General features: G+C 51.9%; 1 protein-coding gene across 1 annotated transcript in view; it reads left to right on the top strand.

The window, feature by feature from the left end:
• Positions 1–1944: 1944 nt before the first annotated feature.
• The window catches only part of RIN3 (Ras and Rab interactor 3), a 55352-nt gene continuing 36840 nt past the window's right edge, over positions 1945–20456 (top strand). The window contains exons 1-2 of the mRNA XM_021706410.1: positions 1945–2178; positions 9392–9509. Of these exons, the coding sequence (XP_021562085.1) occupies positions 1945–2178; positions 9392–9509 (352 nt within the window). The remainder of the gene's footprint in view (positions 2179–9391; positions 9510–20456) is intronic.

The following is a 20456-nucleotide window of genomic DNA, read 5'->3' as shown; positions in this document are numbered from 1 at the left end:
AGGGGCCTCAGGCTGAAGCCAGCTGTCTCCATGAGGGGCACCTGGCCTGTCTCGGCGCTTCCAGGGTCCGGAAGACCTGCCCAAGCTGACTTCCCCTCTGAGAGCCTGTGGGCAGGGGCCTGTGAGCCCATCCCCTGTTCCTGGGCTGACCCCCGAGGGTTGGGGTCTCAGGCTGCACCTGCCCCCCTCCTCCTAGAAGGCTTCTTGGTTTCCTGAGTGAGGAGAAGCCAAGAACATTCTCCCACCAGGATTTTCCCAGAGCTGTTCTGGAGCCCCAGGCGCCTGTGGAGGCCCCCAGGCCTCTGCGGTTCATCAGCCCCAGAAACAGGATGACAGCAATTGTTGAGTGATTGTGTGTGATGCGTATGTAACAGATTCCGATTCTGAGGCTGCCACTCCTCTCCCATTCCCGTGGGACCTCTGTGGTCAGCTTGACACTATCTATGGTCCTATGTGCACCAAAGCCTGAGCCAGACGTAGCCTGATGATCAGCTGAGACCAGCCTCGCACACAACTAGGAAAACGTGCTTGGCAGGTCCAGAGCCTAACTGCCTGCCTTCCTGGCCTGTCTGCTGGGACAGAGCCAGCCTGGCCTGGAAGAGAAGCCTTTGGGGCAGCTACCAAGGGTCCATGGCAGACATTCCAGGTAGAGGGCCCAACCCCCAGTGAGCCACCAGCCTAATAGTCCAGCTGTCCCAGGTGGAGCCCCTCCAGTGAACCTCTACCTAACAATTCAGGGTCCCAGGTGGATGTCTCCCCCTCCTCCAGTGAGCCATTAGCCTTCTTTTCTGGAGTCAAAACTAGCCTTCCAGTGTGTGTGTCTTGGACCACTTAGTCTCAGGACCACTTGGGTGGCATCTGAGCAGAGTGTGGAGGAGAATGTCAGAAACTTTTGCTGAAGAGTGACTCACAGTGAAATGCACACATCTTTAGTGTGCATCTAGCCAGACTTTAAAACATGTCTACAACCACCTAACTACCACCTGATCAGACAGAGGCCTGTGCTGCCAGTGTTGTGGCCACCAGCTAGGTCCTCTTTAGCAGTTGGGGAGTAGAACAAGCCTGGAAAGGGTCTGGGATCTCGTAAACCAAACAGAAATATGAGCAACAGCCAGTGCCCACTCCCCAGTGAAACTTTTGGGTTGGGTTTTGCTGTTTCCTGGGGTTTGATCCCTCCCCTCCTCATCCTGGGGATGTGGGGAATGTTGGCCAGGAGGGGCACAAAGAAACCTTCTGGAAGTGTTCTAGAGTGGCACTGCCCAGTGGAAACATAGTGCCAGCCTCATGTGTAACTTTAAATCTTCTAGTGACCACATTAAAAAGGAACGGGTAACACTAACTAAGTAATATTTTATTTAGCCCAACATATCTAGATGATTACTTCAACATATAAACAGTATAAAATGTCTTTAATGAGCTACTTGACATTCTTTTTGTCACACCAAATCTTCCAAGTCATATGTGTATTTTATGCCTATAGCACATCTCGATGTGGACAGCCCTCTCCCCCCCACCACTGAAGAGCTCAGGAACCCCTCGTGGCTGGTGGCCACGGCACTGGCAGCACAGGCCTCTGTCTGATCAGGTGGTAGTTATGTGGTTGTAGACACATTTTAAAGACTGACTAGTTGCACACTAAAGATGTGTGGATTTCACTGTGAGTTACTCTTCATCAAAAGCTTCTGAAGTCCTCCTCTGCCCAAGTGGTACTGAGCCCTCTGGCTGAAGGGGCTGCTTCTGGGCCACAGTCTCCCGTGATGCATCCCCTCCTAGTGCAGTAGCTGGTTGTCCGGGGCACATCTCCCCACCTACTGTAAGCACCCTGAGGTGAGAGCGTGGTCTGCTCCTCTTTTAGCCACCACAGGTTGCTGATTGCTGGCTGCAAAGGAAATTCATCAGCCCAGTGGAATACTGCAAGTCATGGCTTGCCCAGGCTGCTGCGGGATGGCTGGTCACTCGCCTCGGTTTCTCAGTTTTCTTCCAGATGTTGGCAGAGAGGAAGAAGAGGAGGAGGAGGAAGGGGGCGCAGGACCTTGTCTGCCAGCCGCCCTGAAGAACTGCCATCCCCACCATGGGATCAGCCTCCTGGAGAAGCTCATAAGGACCTGCTCCGTGTGGCTGCAGCTGAACTTGAGCCAGTCAGAGGCGGCCAGGATCCTGCACCGTGAGGCAGCCGGGGTGAGTCAGGGCTCATGGGTGGTGGGCACGGTGGCAGGAACTCTGGCACACCCCACACCTGCTTAGAAGCAGCTACACCCAGAGAGTGTCTGGAAGACACCAGCTTTTCTACTCCAGTATCTTCCAGAAAGTGGAAGTGGGGGCTGTAGAGGCCTGGTTTCTGCTTTGGGGATGCCAGAGGTGGGTGACTGGCGTGGGTTCCCTGGGTACATGGGCCTAGAGGGGCAGGAGTACCTTGCTGGTCTGCTTGGACTCTGAAATCTCAGCCAGGTGCCTGGGTACTAGAGCATGTTAGAAGGTAAAATGGTTTTACACCCCTGATGGAGCCAGGATGTTTTGGAGTCAGACCCTGTGAGCTGGACAAGCAGCTTAAATTTCCTAAGGCTCACTTGTCACATTTGAATGGGGGCATCCACACCTTTCCTGTTCCATGGGAAGACAGATGGATGGGTGGATGGATGATGGATAAAAGGATAAATAGATGGGTGGATGGATGAGTGGGAGGGTGTGTGGATGGATGATGGATAAAAGGTTGGATAGATGGGTGGATGGATGGGTAGGAGTGTGGGTGGATGGATGATGGTTAAAAGGATGGATAGATGGATGGATGAGTGGATGGGTGGATGGATGATTGATAGATGGATGGGTGGGGGGATAGATGATAGATAAAAGATGAATGGATAAAGAATGGATAGATGGGTGGATGAATGATGGATAAAAGGATGCATAGATGGGTAGATGGATGGGTGGTTGGATGATGGATAAAGGAATGAATAGATGGGTGAATGAGTGGATGGATGGGTGGGTGGATGGATGGATGATGGATAAAAGGATGGATGATGGATAGGTGGGTGAATGGGAAGGTGAATGGATGATGGATGGATGGATGGGTGGGTGGAAGGATGGGTGAGTGGGTGGGTGGATGGGTGAATGGATGATGGATAAAAGGATGCATAGATGGGTGGATGGATGAATGAGTGGGTGGATGGATAATGGATGAAATGATGGATGATGAATGAATGAATTAATAGATGGATAGGTGTGTGCGTGGATGGGTCATATATGGATGGATGGGCGGGTGGGTAAGTGGATGGATGATGGATGGATCGATAGATGACAGACGGATGGGTAGATGAATGAATGAATGGGTGGATGGATAGATGAATGGATGGGTGTGTAGATGTATGGATGATGGATCAAAGGATGGATGATGGATGCATGGGTGGATGGATCATGGATAAAGGGATAGATAGATGGATGGATGGGTGGGTAGATGGATGATGGATGGATGGGTGGGTGAGTGGGTGGGTGAGTGGATGGATGATAGATGAATGGATGATGGATGGATGGGTGGGTGAGTGGGTGGATGGGTGGGTGGATGGATGGATAGATGATGGATGGATTGATGGGTGGATGAGTGGATTAATAGGTGAATGGACGAGTGGGTGGATGGGTGGGTGGGTGGATGGATGGATAGATGATGGATGGATGATGGATCGATGAATAGATGAATGGATGGATGGGTGAATGGATAGACGGATGGATGGGTGGGTTGGTGGGTAGATAGATGGATAGATGATGGATGGGTGGGTGGATGGATGGACAGATGGATGGTTGGATGGGTGGGTAGGTGGATGGATGGGTGACTGGGTGGGTGGAAGGATGATAGATGAATGAATGAGAGATGAATGGGTGGGTTGATGGATGATGGATAGATGGATGGATGGATCTAGACAGATGATAGGTGATGACATCTGAGTCAGAGCCCATCATAAACTACTGTCACCTCTTGTATGCATTTTCTTATATGCTGCTTTCTTTAAAAAAAACTCTTAATATGTGTAATCATAAAAGTGATACACTCCTGTGTTCATTACTTAATGAAACCCAGCTGGACAAAGTGAATAAAGTACAGAGTAACATGTCTCATAAAGGTCCTTCCATCTGCTCTAACCTAACTCACTGCCCAGAAGTCTTGTTTTTATTTGAGGTGAAGTGACATTGTATAAAGTTAGCTATTTCACAGTGTTCAGCTCAGTGGTGTTCTGCACGTTCACAGCGTTGCATAGTTCCAAGACATGTTCACCCCTCAAATGAAGCTCACACCCATTAAGTCTCATTCCCCAGTCCCCTCCTGGTCCCTGGGCAGCCACCAACCCACCTATAGAACTTGCAGTACTGTCAACATGTTGTGTCCTCCACTCCCTCTCCTGCAGTCACACGTCATAGCAGCAGGCCTTCACTATGTGCCTGCCGTGGTCCAGGTGCTCTGGGAAGTTCTTCTGCGAATCCACCCATTTGTTCTCACAATCACCCTGTAAGGTGGGTTTGCTACTCTGACCATTCTACAGATAAGCTAACTGCAAAACAAAGAAATTGGGTGCCCTCCAGGATGCAGAGCATGGCAGAGCTGGAATTTGGCCCCAGGCAGTCTTGTGCCTTCAGTTGCCAGATACTTGACCTTTGACCCTCACTACAATTTCTTTCTATCAGGCGGGATCAATGTCCCCAAGTCTGGGAAGGCACAGTGTAGACATCTCGCTTGCCTGGGGTCACACAGCTACTGGAACAGGGTCAGTGGTGGGATCCCTGGGATGCTGGCAAGCCCTCTACTACCCAGTAGCACACCCAAGGGACTATCATTGTACAGGGACATAGTCATTCTTAGTGACTGGCCCCCAGGCTGTGCGAGTCCCAAGGGTCTCCAGAGATGCCCTGGGTCGACCCCTCCTAGTACCGTGAGAGGCAAGATGCCATCATACCTGGGGCCTGTGCTCAGGAGGCTGGGAATCCCTCTCCTTCCTCCCAAATGTCTATATGACCTTGACCACATCCCACCCCTCTCCCTGTGAGCCCCTCCCGCCCTGCAGCCTGCTTCTCTGATAAAGTGTAGGGAACATGCTGGCCCAGTTTGGTTTATGTGATCCAGGAGCAAGGTAATCAAAAGCCACATTTATTTATTCTGCACTCATCTAGCTTGCAGGATGTTTTATTCAGAAGAGTCTTCAAGGTGCAGAGCATTGCCAAGATAGCACGGTGCATTCCCACACACTCCTTACCCAGGGCTCCCACGTCTGTCCCAGTGAGGACCGATTGGATACATTGGTCATCGCTGAAGCCGTGCTTTGTTCAGATTTCCTTGGCTTTCACCCATTCCTGTTCTGGGCTCCCAACTGGGAGACCACGTGGCATTCAGTGGTGGTGTCTGCAGACTCCTCTTGTCTCTTTGTCTCTGATGACCTTGGCAGTTCCAGGGAGCACTGGTCATGTGCCTTGTAGACTGTCCCTTGACTGAGATATATCCAATGGTTAGACCAAGGTGTGGGTTTTGGGAGGAGACCAAAGAGGCCAAGTGCTGCTCTTGTCACATCTTATCAGACACATGCTATCAATGTGGCTCCCACTGGTGATTTGACCTCGCTTACCTGTCAAGCGGTGTTCGTAGGTTTCTCCACCATAAGATGACTCTTTCTCTTCTGTGCTTACTTTCTGGAAGGAAGTTATCATGTGCAGCCCAGCCTGTGGGGGATAGAGGCACCGTGCCTCCCTATGTACCTAATGAGTTATTTGGAATTCTGCTTGGGGACATGACTCTTCCTCACCATCTATTCACTTATCCAGTCATTTCCTTACATGGAGCCATGGATTTACTTACACATGGAGTCGTGGATTATAATCCAATACTACTTTGACAATTATTGCTCAAATTGTCCCGACTGTGGCTCCTGTGTCCCTTTGATGCCACCTCACTGTGTGTTGTGTGTGTGTGTGTGTGTGTGTGTCTTGCTGGGGACATCCCTGCTTTTCCCTGATCTGAGGTGCTCCTGCCCCACCTTGTATTATTCTGCCCCCATCCTAGAATCCTTTCTCCCAGGAGTCCTGGTTCCAATGATACTCTGGGAGCTGTGAACACCAAGACCCGGGCACTGTGGGTGTTCACAGCTCCCAGAGTATCATTGCTTTGGGGGCAAGGAGTTCCTACTGAGAGAATTCCCTTGTAGGTGGGGACTTAGCATGAGCCCTGGGAGTACCAACTCTGCTACATGTGAGTTTGATAAAGATAGTCAGGGAAGTCCCTTTTGTGAGACGGGGGCAGGCTCCATTCTCAGTCAGGTAGGCTCTGCTGTGTTCAGGCACCATCTCTCATCCCTGCAGCCCTGTGGATGGTGTGAGATCTGTCCTATGAGTGAGACAGCTGGTGAGGCACGGCAGAGTGTGATATGAACCCGCAGCTGACCGGCTCCACGGGCGTCTTGGCCATGCCCCAGAGATGCGTCTTTCTTTGGTTTGGAGTGGCCTTGGCTATCGGCATGTTTTTATTATTGAGAAGTGGGGTATTAGTGAGTATTAACTATACAAGTAGGCTGCATTCAGATGAAGTTTGGACCTCCAACTGGCCCTCACTTCCCCTGGTTTGGGACCAGTGTTGTTATGTGCCCCCCCCACTTGTCAGTGCCCCAGTGACTGCCAATTCTACCCTTGTGCTAATGTGACTAGTGTTCAGGGCCCACTTAAGAGTGAGAATATGAGGTATTCACTTCTTTGTTTCTGCGATAGATCAGTAAGTATGATAGTCTCTAATTCCATCCAATTTGCTGCAAGCTCCCTGGGTAGTTCTGATGTGCAGCCAGGGTTGAGAAATGCTGCCTGGGCCATGCTACAGCTGTGTTAAAAGTAGCAGGAAAGATAGGCCTCAGTTTCCCCACATGTCGATAAAGGTACTGGGCAGCGCATACCTTTCCCTCACTTATAGTTCTCAGTGGTTCTGAGGATTTGTGACTTGATGTTTGTGCAGCTTTTCACACACTCACCCATGCACATGCATGTGCACACTCACATACACACATGTGCATGTGCATATACTCGTGAACACACGCATGCGCACATACATGCACTCACACACACTTACACAAATGTATGCACACACATATACACTCACACACATTCATACATGCACACACTCACACCCACACACTAACTCCCACACTCTGTTGGAGTCAGGACCAGGGATGGAGGACACATGCTGCATCTTGCCCCCACCCACCTTGAGTCTATGGTGGCCTCTCCTGGGACTGCCAACCTCTGCAGGCATAGCCATGCGGTAGCAACTCGGAAAAACTGGCCGCTTCTACTCCCATCCCCGTGGGCATGAGCAGACGTTTCCCCAGCAACTGGAACATGGCCCTAAAATAACAGAAGTGGAAAAGCAGACAGCTCTGGCTGTCCAGGCCAAAGACAAGTAGTAAAAGCAAAACCATGCATGGCGCATTTAGCTCGGGCTCTTTCTGTATTTATGTGGAGTGGTGGCTGAGTGATGCCCAGCACTCTCTGCCCAGCTGCTAGTGAAGGCAGCCCTGAAGGCAGATGGGGAGGGAACCCAGGGCTGGCACGCCAATCCCCTGGGCAACAGCAGCTCACTGTGAACTGTGGCCTCTTGCAAGCCTCATGGGGGCTGGACTGACTCCAGGGCACTGACGCTATGGGGCGTCTTCTTGAAGGAAGATGTCCCAGGATCCATCTGCCGAGTCCCTCACGACAGACGGGAACCGCCAGCTCAGAGGGGAGGCAATTGGTCAAGGGCACAGAGTCAGGAAGGACACCAGCATCCCTGCTCACAGCCCAGTGTTCTCACCCTACCCACTGCTATTGGGGGAATGGGGGGATCCGAGCCCTTCAGAGAGAATCAGACCCTTAGAGTGGGCGAGCACCTGCAGTGTGTGCTATCTGCTGTTAATCAATAATATAGTATTATAATTACAGTGTTTATTAGCTGTTGTATATGTAGCATTTCTGTAATACCAACATTGCGTTAACGACTGTGAGGACATGCAGGATAACAACACTAGTCATCCAGAACATGGCGACAGAGCTTAGAGCACCACCAGAGGGGAGGTAGAACAGGTACTCCCTCAGAGCCTCCCATGCTGGGGCCACACACCCTATCTCCCAACCTGCAGCCCAAGGCTGGAGTCTGAAAGGCCTGAACTCAGGGATGGGGATGGGGGAGTGGGGAGAGACACTGGGGCCAGGCCCTCCCCATTCCTGAGAAGGCCTCACCCCTGGAGGATGGAGAGACTCCAGAGGGGGTTGCCTGGGAAGGAGGGAGGAGCTGCCAGGACCAGCCAAGACCAGAAGGGACATTTCTTTTTTTTTTTTACAAGCAGGATTTATTGAGAAGACAGAAAAGCTCCCAGAGTGGGAGGGGACCTGAGGGGGTTACCCCAGGAGGGAGCTTTCAAAGCACCAGCATTTGTGAAGAGAAGTGAGAGTCCACAGCGTGACTGCCATGGGAAGGGCTGCTGTGGGGATCCTTGGAAGCAGGGGCAGGAGGCGTGTCTGTAAACACGTGGCACAGGTGGGGCCTCGCCATGTTGGGTTACTAGAGTGCAGGTGCATGTTGGGGCTCAGGGTAGCTTCGTCACACAGAGTGAATCCACAGGAGGAGTGGGCCTGGCTGGTGGGACTTGGGGGCTGCATGGAGTGGCCATGTGTCACGGGGTCTTGAGCATCCGGACCAATTCCCCTGCCCCTCAACAGTGGCCCTCCAGAGTGTGTCAGTGGATGGGGTCAACTTACAGGTGTCAACTCAGTTCATCATCACAGCAGCTCCAGGAGGGGCATCCTGGGATGGCTGTTTCTCTCTCTGTAGAGTGGGGCTAATAAGAAAGCTGACACCATGGGGTGATGGAGAGGATGGAGCACACTGTTCTCTGGGGAGTGTCATGCAGTTCTGCTCCCAGAGAGAGCTCTGTGTTAAGTACAGCTGTTTTTATTTTTTTATTTTTTGCAAGAAAAGAATGAAAATGGACTAATGTCTGTGATTGTTTCCAACAGCCGCCCCCAGAGTGGGTGCCAGGGAGAGCTGAGGCTCAGCCTGGCTCCATCACTCAAGCTTCCAGAGCGAGGACACTATACTGCCCACAGCAGTGCCTCCTGCTTCCAGGCCCCATAGGCTCAGCACTCAGAGCAGGAGGCAGGGCTTTACCGACCAGAACTCATGTCTACAGCACACAAAGGGGCAAGTGAGAGGTGGCGACTCCCAGTGGCCCTGCTGGCCATAGCCAGGTGCTATGTGGCTCAGACAGACCCCGCGCTCCTGAGGGTGGCTCCCTACTTGCCTCCTCAAATCACAGCCTTTCGGTTGCTTCTGTCCCACCGTGTCCGCACCACGACCTGAGTCCTTGACTCATGACCCTCCATTGCTCCTTTTCAGATGTTTCTGGTCCGCCGGGACAGCAACCTGGAGTGCCTGGTGCTGTGTGTTCACCTGCCTTCCCTGAGCGAGAGTGCACCTGATGTGCTGGAGTACCCCATCAAGGAGGAGAAGACCAGTGAGTACCCGTGGGCCCCACCTGCCCACCGCGGCACTCCTGTCTGCGCCAAGCCTAGGAGGGGAAACTCTCAGCCTGCTGGCACTTGGCGAGGCTCGTCTTGTCCCTTGGAAGTCCCCATGAGTTTCTGCTCACTGTCACCATGGCCACAAGCTCTGCTTTCTTGCAGCCACAGTGACGTGTCCTCTTATTAGGGAGCAAGGATGCTGGAGAAAGGGAAGAAAGAGAGGGAAGGTGGGCCCAGGTTCTGGAGCCAGCCCAGCACACTGAAGCCATGATCGGGGACAAGTCACTCCATGTGTCTGAGCCTCAGTGGGCCCCAGGTACTCATACGGCCCAGCACACACTCCAGCTGTGATCGAGGACGAGTCACTCGACGTATCTGAACCTCAGCTGCTTGTCTGTCAGATGGGCCTCGCAGACACAGGGCTTTTGTGAGGTCCGTGGAGGGAGACCCATGTGTACGCAGTGATGCAGGGGCAGGCATGGGCCTTGTGGAAAGACATTTTGGGCCCTGTCATGCTTTGCGCTGATGGGCAGTGTCTGAGGTTGGCTCTGTAAACTGTGGGGCTTAGCCGACTATACGAGCGACATTGCCACGTGGGCCATGTGAGTCTGTGCCAGTAGTTCAGACCTAGAAAACTGTTAAAAGAATCGTGGACCGTCCCAGATGCTCCCTCGCATCCTCTCGTAAGTGGGTCCAGGTGTCCAGGAAGCTCTTTATCCTGGGTAGCAGAGTCGACCGCTGCTATGAAGAGGACTCCTTCAGTCCCTGCGAGGAGCTATTCCTCAAGACACATGTGCTGACATGGAAAGGGGTAAAGACCAAGAGGGCAGAATTCTGGGCTTGAGGCAGCCCTGGCTGGCGAGAGGGACAGATGTCCCTGTGCCCTTGACAAATGTTACTGCCAAGGATCCCTGTGTACAATTCGGGAGAGTGACCAAGGGGAGGGTGTTCAGGTTGGCCCCAAGGGAGTGGTCAGTGGGGACACTGAGGATGCAAGTCCCTGTGGGTGACAGGAGGGTGTCTGGGGGGGTGTCCAGGCTGGTTATAAGGGGAGTTTGTCTGGGGGGGACACTGAGGATGCAGTTCTCTGTGAGTGACAGGAGGGCGTCAAGGGGAGGGCATCCAGGTTGGTCCTGAGGGGAGTGGGCAGCTCAGCTGAAAGTTCATTTCTAGTCCCAGAAGTGAACTAGAAAGTGGAAGCAGAAGCAGCTCCTCTTCCCACTGTAGAGGGTCCCTCCACACCCACATTCTTGCTCCATGGGTGGACTTAACACATGCCTTCATGTGTTCAACAAGTGTGATGTGCCAGGCACTTCTCACTGCTAGGGCCAGGCAGGGGCAGAACACAGTCCCTGCCTCTCAAAGCTCACTTCAGGTGGGCACGATAAGCAGGTGACAGTACAGGGTTGCCGTCAGAGGAAGAGTCATGCTGGAGACAGGTAGCGTGGATGTGGACAACCAGCCAGCTGCTGCCCCACCCAGTGTCATACCTTCCATGTGGAAACTGGGTTCCTGCTCACATGTGAGATCCCAGCCAGTGGGAAAGGGACACTGACGGACCCCAGCAGACAGAGACTGGGCCACTCTCAGCATGTGGTCTCCAGTGTCCCACAGTTGATTTGACCCCTCCAGGCCTTGGTTTCTTTCCTGTAATTGGGTATTGTGACAACGCCCTTCATGGAGCCCCAGAGCAGCTGGTATGTCTATACTGCTTAGGATCTTGGATACTGTGTCAGTGCGACTCACATGGGTGTGGCTCACATGGGGGTGGGAGGAAGTAGGCCAGAGGAGGCCCAGCTGGAACTGGGGCCTGCTGGGATTCCCTGTGCAGGACTGAGGTAAGGGGCTGTCCCGACAGGGGTGGCCAGCCGCCCAGGCAATTTGCCTTGCTTGGGAAACACCCACTGTGACCACTTCTGCGTTTCTGACCTTGTTTCTGGTCAAGAGTTTCTTTGAGAAGCCCCAAGGCTGTCAGCCTGCTCTGGTCTTGCTATGGTCACAACACCTCTAGCATCCAGTGATCGACATGTGGGGCATGCACTGAGCACATGAGTGGGCTGCCAGACCTCTGCACCCGCAGTCTCCTTGTTCACGAGCCAGCCATCTGGGATCACACACATGACTTAAAAGGAAGAAAAAATAACAATACAAAAGCAAAAAGAATGCAAATAAAAGCACAGCATCACAGCTGCTTGCATACATCTACACGTATCTAGAGGCAACCTGCAGGATTCAGGCAAAGCACCCGAACAGGTGGGCCTTGTGAGCAGAGAGGACTAAGAGAACCAGAAGCTAATGCCAGAGGACAGAGGCATCTGCAGAAGTGCAGACACCCAGGGTGGGCAGGTCAGCATGTGGCTGAGGCGAGAATCTCGATGGAGACTGCAGAACTGAAAACAGCAGAGAGAAGAAAGACTGAAGATGCAGGACAGGGCACTTGAGAACCACAGGGCAGCTACAGGCGGCATCACATGCACAGCAGGAGTCCCAGAAGGACAACAGTGAGAGGAGGCACTGGAGAAGTGATAGTGATGGAGACCTTCCTCAAATTAACATTGGATGCCAAACCTCAGACCCAGGAAGCTCAGAAAACACTGAACAGAATAAAGGACAAATGGCTAACCTTGGCATGCCATTTTCAAACTACAGAAAATCAAAGACAAAGAAGGAATCTTGAAAGAAGCTGGAGGTGGAAAAAACACCTAACCTATATAGAACTAAGATAAGAATTACATCTGACTTCTCAGGCACCAAGTAAGCAAGAGCATGGAGTGAAATAATTAAGAGTGTTGAGAGGAAAAACCATCAACCAAACATTCTGTGTCCTGTGAAATTGTCCTTCAAAACTGATGGAAAAATGCTTCCTCAAACAAAAAGTGAGGGAATTTCTTGCCAATGGGATTACCTCACGGAGGTTAAAATTTCTTTAGAGAGAAATAAAATGTTAGAGTCAGAAACTCAAGTCTACGAGCATTGGAATATGTGAAGGTCAAATAAAAATTTTTTTCCTATTCTTAATTGACTTAACAGACAAGGGCTTATTAAAAATAATAAAAGCAGCAATGTATTCTATTACTTATGTTTCTATGTATATATACATATGCTTATGTATAAGAAAAATGAATAACAATTCAAGGAAAGAGATGAGAAATTTTTCCTATTTTGTTTTTAGAAGATAAAGTCTTGTCATGGTATTTGTGGGGGTTGGTTCTGGGATTCACCCTTGGATACCAAAATCAGCAGGTGCTTGCATCCCTGATATAAAATGGTATAGTATCTGCATATAACCTATGCACACCCTCCTAAGTAACTTAAATCATCTCTAGATTACTTGTGATACCTAATGTAACGTGAATACTATGCAAACAATCATTATACTTATTGCTTTTTAAATTTTGCATCTTTTTATTGTTGAACTTTTGCATTTTTTTTCCTAAATACTTTGATCCTGGTTGGTTGAACACAGGAATATGGAACTCACAGGCACAGAGGGCCAGGTGTGCTCACACAATATGTGGAATGGTGCCGTGTTATTTGAAAGTGGACTTGAACTAACTGTAAATGTATATTGCAAACTCTAGGACAACCACTAAAAAAAAGTTTAGCAAGAAATGTCATTGACTAATAAGGGAAAGAAAACAGAATCATATAAAATGCTCACTTAAAACAACAAAAGCCAGGAAAAGAGTGGAATATAAACATAGAATCAAAGAACAGAGTAGCAGATAGAGAAGAATGACAGGTATAGCAGACGTCAATGCCATTATCTCAATAATCACCTTGAATACCAGTGGCCTAAATGCACTAATTAGAAGACAGAGTTGTCAGAGTGGGGGCTGAGGCAGGAGAATCACTTGAGTCCAGGAGTTTGAGACCAGCCTGGACAACATAGTGAGAACTCGTCTCTACAGAAAACCAAAAAATTAACTGGACATGGTGGCAGATGCCTATAGTCCCAGCTACCTGGGAGGCTGAGGTGGAAAGATTGCCTCAGCCCAGGAGGTCGAGACTGTGGTAGCCATGATTGTGCCACTACACTCCAGCCTGGGCAACAGAGTGAGACTCTGACTTAAGACCCAACTATGTGATCCTACAAGAAACCCACTTTAAATATAAAGACACGTGGCTTAATAGTAAATGGCAGAAGGAAGTTATACTATGCCAACACTAACAAAAAAAGCTGGAATCACTATATTGATTTCAGACAAGGTGAACTTTAGACCAAGGAGAATTATTAAAGATAAAGAGTCCAGGCTTGGTGGCTCACACCTGTAATCCCAGCACTTTGGGAGGCCAAGGTGGGAGGACTGTTTGAGCCGAGTTCAAGACCAACCTGGGCAACATAGTGAGACCTCATCTCTAAAAAAAAATTAAAAAATTACTCAGGCTTGGTGGCATGCACCTGTAGTCCCAGCTACTCAGCAGGCCAAAGAGGAAGGATTGCTTGTGTCCAGGAGTCTGAAGGTGAAAGGAGCCATGATCACATGACTATACTCCAGCCTGGGCAACAGAGTAAGACTTAACTCAAAAAAATAGTAGCAGCAGCAACAACAACAATAAAGAGGGGCATTCTATGACAGTGGGGACAATACTCCAAGAAGATATAATAGTTCTTTATGTGTGTGCCTAACAACAGAGCATCAAATACTTAAGGCCAAAGCTGATAGAACACCACAGATAGATGAGTCTAGATCACAGTTGGACACTTCACACCCCATTATCATCCATGGATAGATCCAGCAGGCAGATCACTAAGCATGTAGCTGAAGTCAGAAGCACATCAGTCACCTGGGCATCTGAGATTGCTTTACCTAACAGCAGCAGAAGGCACATTCTTCCCAAGCTCATGAGAGGCATTCTCCAAGACAGACCACATTCTGGGCCATAAGACACATCTTGACATGTGTAAAAGAACTGCAATCATACAGCATCTGCTCTCTGACCACAGTGGAATTTAATGAAGTCCCAAAATTCTTAGAGATTAAACAACACACTTCCAAATAACATGTGAGTCAAAGAAACCTCAAAATAAATTTTAAAATACTTTGAAGTGAATGAAAATGAAAACACAGCTTATCAAAGTTTGTTGGATGCAGCTAAAGCAGTGTCTAGAGGGAAATTCATAGCATTGAGTGCATCTATTACAAAAGAAGAAAACCTGCTTTCACAGTCTGTTCTCCCATTTAACTAACTCTGTGAACTAAAGCAAATTATTTGACTTTTGATTATCATTATCATCAACCACACAGTGCAGTTAATGATACCACCTAGGAAACAAGAAAGTAAACACAGATGAACATGTCTAAAACCTGGTAGAAATGAAAGGGTGAGTCGAATACTGCTGTGTTCATTCATTCATTCATTCACTCATTTATTCAGAGTATATGTAACTAGTGTCTGTGATGCCCTGGATTGTGGTAAGACAGGGTTCCTGTCCTTGAGGAGCTCAGGTCTGGCCAGGGAGGCACAGTCATCAATTGCAGGTATGTCAGGACTCCAGTGATCAAAGAAAGCCAACTGAGAGGTAACAAGAGAGGTGTGAGGTGGCATCACAGGCAGGGCCCTGCACGAGCACAGGCCGGAGGTGAGCCAGCCTCTGCTCGTCAGAGATCCCCTTAGGTGACTGAACAGGTTGGGGCAGGAGGGGAAGAGATGGGGAGGCACCCTTGTGAATGGTGTCCTGGTGTCCTAGGAGGCTCCGCTGGCACCAGGCAGGTCACCCCATGGAGAGGACTCCTAGGCAGTGTCTTCAGGGGACTCACTTTGGGGCTTTTTCCCAAAAGGGAAAGTTGGGAACCACCTCTGATGACCTCTGGACCCCATCTCAGACTTGCCTTGCTCTGGGAGCTCCCACGACCTCACCCCAGATGTGTGAGCAGCATCAGAGCCAGGGTGAGCATGTGCAAAGCCATAGCAGGCATTGAGGAGCTGGGTTCTGATCGGTCTCCCCCAGCAACTTGCACCCTCCTTCTCTGAGCCTCCTGGAAGAAGGGACCCTGACCTCATGTGGCAAGAGGTGGGTATAGATGCCTTAGAAGATGCAGCCCTGCATGGAGAGAGGGCACTGGGCTTCTGTTGCCCGACCCCCGGTGTCCTAGGCACTGACTGTCCAGCCTCACCACAGCCTGGGAATGCATGACCCTCAGGGTCCAGGCAGCCCTGCTGGCGTCTCAGGAGGCCATGTCATTATGCCTGTCTCACCAACTTCTCCTTTCTGCCCATGCTACTTATGGAAGCAGTCAAAGGTGAGGCCTTCTGGAAAGTTCCAGACATGAACTGGTGTGGTAACCCCTCCCAACTTTCTGTCAAGGGTCATTGACTGGTTTGCACAACTTCTGTCAGTGGACCTGATCCTATTATAGTTATCTTACTGTGCTCATTGCTGTCTCTGTCTTGCTTCCACTCTGTAAACTTAGGGAACTTGGCCCAGAGGAATTCCCCTGCTGGAGTGTTCCTTTATTAAAGCGCCCAGTTCAGGCAGTCCTTGGCTCCTAAAGAAGTAGGTATCCCAGTGAGGCCCAGCTCCCCAGTAACTTGGCCAGGAAACTGTGCTTTTCCTCGGCCCCAGATGCTGGGACTGGCTGTACTGAGTACCAGGGAGTGTTCGTGGATGCTGGCCCTTCTGTCTTCACAGCCCATGAAGCGGGTGCAGCTGAGGAATTGTGCTTGGGATTAGCCCAGGTGTGTAGATGCCATGTGCAGACCCCATCACTGAAATCAAGTCAGCCTGGCTTGTCTCCCAAGCCCGGGGCAGGGCAGGACTCCAGAGAGGACGCAGGATGGGCCATGATAAAGCATTCATCCTTGCCGTGCGGCTGGGTTTTGTCCTTGCCTCCTAGCAGCGGATTTACTTGGAGGACACCAGGCCACCCCCAGCTCTGGAGCCCAAGCCAAGTACATGTGAAGGAGCTTCATGTCTATTGCCAAGGACCTGGACTGGGCAGGGAAACAGAGGCCAGGACATGGGGCTTCAGTGAGGCCCTCATGGCGAGGGGCGCAAGTTCCATGCCTGCTCTGCCTCTCGCAGACTGAGCGCAGTGCTTTCCTTGAGCTGTGACCTTGCAGTAAGGGCCGCTGTGTGCGTCTCCCCCACTTGGGGGTGAGGACTTCACGGAGATCAGTAAACATTGTGAACCAGGGTTTCCCCAGAGGGCCGGTCATCAAGCACTTGATAGCACCCTGCTGCTCAGTCGCCCCATCGTAAAATGGGGTGGCGACACCCCTCGGAACCACTGAGAGGTGAAGTGTGTGTGAGCGTCTTGTCGACTAATGCATGACACGTGTGCATGTAGCTGTGATATGTGACCTTACATGTTAATTATTTGCCGTTCTTACGTGAAAAACTGGATCTTTGCTGAGGCAAGAAATGAGCTGGAGTGAGGGCATGGTGAACCTGGGGAGCCTGAATTCCAGGGGAGTCGGACAGGTGATGTGAGGCTGAGCTCATGTGGGATAGTATCTAGTCATGAGGAACGTCCCTGTGGAAGCTTGGGGCTTCTCCTTCCTGCTTCAAGGTCCTGAGGACCAAGCCCTGCCATACAGGGAGAGGTGAGACCATGGCTTGGCACCTGTCCCCTGAATTCTCACCCGCTGGGGCTTTTGCCCCCTGCTCGCCTGGGCTCCCAAAAGCGCAGCCTGGCTCTGCCTCCAGAGCAGGCACCCAGAACGTGCCCCCTGACATCAGAGCCTGGTCACCCTTTACATTGGGGACTGCCCTGGGTGTGGCAGAATGTTGGCCTTCCTGGCCTCTGCCCACTGGACGCCAGTAGTGATGCCTAGAATATCTCTGCATGTTGCCACATGCTCCAGGGTCAGTTTGCTCCTGGTGAGAACCACGGCTTTAGGCTGTGCCACCCATATGCTGCCAGGGCCACACATGTGGCTAGTGAGCCCTTGAGCCAAGGCCGTGAGTGTCTGCACACCGGGGATTTTGGACATGTGGTATGAAAAGAGAATTGCGATGTCTCATTAGTGATTTTCGTGTGTCTGTGGCACAGGCAGTGACCACAACTCGCCTACACTGGCTTAAATAAAACACTAATTGTTTTGCCTGTTTGCTGGGTCTAACATGGCCATGGGGGAGTTTGAACCTGCTCATGTGGCTCTTGGCCGGGGGGGTCTGGAGCGCCGGCCCACATGTAGGTGAAGGCGGACGGCAGAGTCAGACCCACTAAAAGTTGTGTCCTGCCTTGTCACTTCCTGCTCCATGACCCCTGATGTGTGTTTAGCCTCTTGGCGCCCCATGGCGTGGCTACTTGCTTCTGCTCCCAGATCAGAGTTCCCAAACACTGGTGGGGGTGGGGAGGCAGGGAGGGAGGGACGAACCCAGTGAGGGCCTGACATTGCAGCTGGTGCTTCCATATGTTCATGGTGGGTCCTCCTGCAGCACTCGTTCTGTTCTCGCCATTAGGGCAGCCCCTTGGGGCCCCTCCTCCAACACCCCTTCCAATCCTTCCCCTCTGGTCCCATAGAGAGCAGTGAGGCTTTCATGACAGTCGGCCAGAAATATCACCTTATCCCTGGTAGGAGCAGAGGCACACAGGATGGCTTTTCCACACCTGTACTCACCCTGGACGGAGGGTGCCTTTGCCTAGCCCCCCACCCCCTGCCTCCTCCCAGAAGTCCTCCCTGTCTCCCCCCCGCCTCCTCCTAGAAGTCCTCTCTGTCTCCCCCTGCCTCCTCCCAGAAATCCTTTCTATCTCCCTCTACTTCTTCCCAGAAGTCCTCCTTGTCTCCCTTCTGCCTCCTCCCAAAAATCCTCCCTTCTTGCTCTCTCCATTTCATCTTTCCTGACTCTTGGCAGTTCGGAGCTCTGTCCAGCATCTCTCCTGTTTTTGGCATCTGGGCCTGTAAATAACTGAGTTGAAGTCCGAACTGCATTGAGACGTTTTGTACGTGGTGCTGTGTCCCTTTACACAGATGACATTGCCAGCCTCTGAGCTGTGAAGCAAGTGGTGTGGTCTGGGTGAAGTGCTGGGAGAAAGTGATGTCTAGCCCTGCTCTCTGGAAGCTTCCTCTGAGCTGTGTGCAGCCCACAGACAAGTCATGAAGGGATATGATTGGCCCTGAAGCAGGGTCCATGCCTGGGGCCAGGCGTGGAAGGGCCAGGGGAGGGAACGGGCCTGCCAGAGTAAAGGAGGCATTATGGCCTCCGGTAGTGTGTCCCAAGGCAGGGACCGGTTGACTGTACTTGAACACCCACCCTCCACCCAGAACTGTCTTGCTGAACAAAAGGTACCTAATTCACTGGTGGCGACTTGGCCATACCCTTGGCCATTGCCTCAGATCTCCAGCCTCAGTTTCTCCACCAGCGAGGGTGAACAACAATGGTGAGTACCCACAATGGCAGGCGACATGGTTGTCATCACACCTTGAAAGGTGCTCCTCCTACCCCACCCCACACCCGCACTCATCAGGAACCTGTGGGGCTGGGTGGAGAAGGACACACCATGGCAGAGTCCACATTCTAGAGTACTCTGGAGCCAGTCTGGAAAGACCCAGGTCAACGACCTCTCCAAGGATGAGGATGTGCCCTCTCTAAACCTCAGTTTGCCCATCTATGCAAAGGGGGGGTTGCAGAGCCATCTCCAGGGGCCCTTCCGTCTGGCTTTGGTGGTGACCTTCCGTCTGGCTTTGGTGGTGCCCTCTCTGTGGCAGTGACTTAGGGCACTTGGAAGTGAACTTGCTTGGACCCCTGACCATAGCGGCCAGGTCTTCTAGTCCCTTTCCCTTGGCCCCCAGCCAAAGGTGCACTGGACAGATCCACCACCCACCCTCCCACAGGCCCTGCAGTGCACCTGCCCAGGCCCTGAATGGAGGAGGAGATGGGTGTCTGGGAGGGTGACCAACCCCCTATAGATGGAGGCCCAGGCGGGAAGAGAAACATGGGCTCCAGTGCTGGCCTTGCTTCAGAGGCCAAGGTGCCTGCCCGATCCTCAGGGACAGGCACAGGGGGAGAAAACAGGTCCCAGGCCCCATGGCGGGAGTGGATGGATTCCACATGGAGCTGGTCAGGACCGTTGGGCCCTGGGCTCTGCCCCCACCATAGCCCAGTCCTTACAAGGCAGCAGATCTGCCCAGGAGCAGCCGTGACTTGCAGGGACTCCTCATTTGGCAGCTCTGCCATCAGCTGGCACTGGGGGTTCTGGGACTCTGGGCTGGGCGTGCCATCCCCAGGTAGGAGGGGGCTTGTCTCTGGGTCACAGCAAGGTGGCCACACTGCAGGGCTGGGCCTGGAGCCATGGTGTCCCTGGACCTCCAGAGAAACTGCTGCCCTTCCACCCTCAACCCAGATTCTATAAGTTGGACCTTGGATGGCAGGCCTGGTGACAGCAGCAGACAGTTCTTTCTCTGCCTCAGCCATGGTCTGGCCATGTGGAGCTTCCTGTGGCAACTGCAGGGCTGCTGAGCAGCCACAGATGCCGGCCGAAAGGCAGCCGTGTCCTTTAAGCAGTGGCCTGCAGGATGGGGGAGATGTGAAAAAGAGACAGCATGCCCCCCCCCAGGTGCTTCTCTCCCCCACCATGCCTCTTCCTCCTGCTCCCAGCTGTGAGTCACTCACTAGCCCTGTCACTTGGACTTTGGGCTCAGGGTCTGTACTCTCAGCCTTTCTGGTCAGGGACCCAGTGCCCTGTTAGGATTGGACCTTCAGCTCGTCCTGGGTAAGAGAAGGGTTCAGAGAAGGTTGGCTCTGTGTTGTCACATGGGGGCAGGGAGGGCATCTTTCCTCAAGCTTGGATCTTCCCGCAGAAGTGGTGTCCACCCCTTCCTTGTGGCCCTCAGTGACAATTTCCCCCAGCAAGTCTAACCTATCAGCTTGCTGGTGACAGTTTCCCCTAGGCAGCTGTAACCCATCAGTCCTCTGGAGTCCTCTGGTGACAATCCCCCCCCACCCACAGCTCTAGCCCATCTAGTGCTCAGTCCATAAATGCGCATCTTGA

This window comes from Carlito syrichta, unplaced genomic scaffold (genome assembly GCF_000164805.1).
Source record: "Carlito syrichta isolate Samal-C Ts95f unplaced genomic scaffold, Tarsius_syrichta-2.0.1 Scaffold315561, whole genome shotgun sequence".
In the NCBI taxonomy this organism is placed as follows: Eukaryota; Metazoa; Chordata; class Mammalia; order Primates; family Tarsiidae; genus Carlito; species Carlito syrichta.
This window is presented reverse-complemented; position numbering and strand designations above follow the sequence as displayed.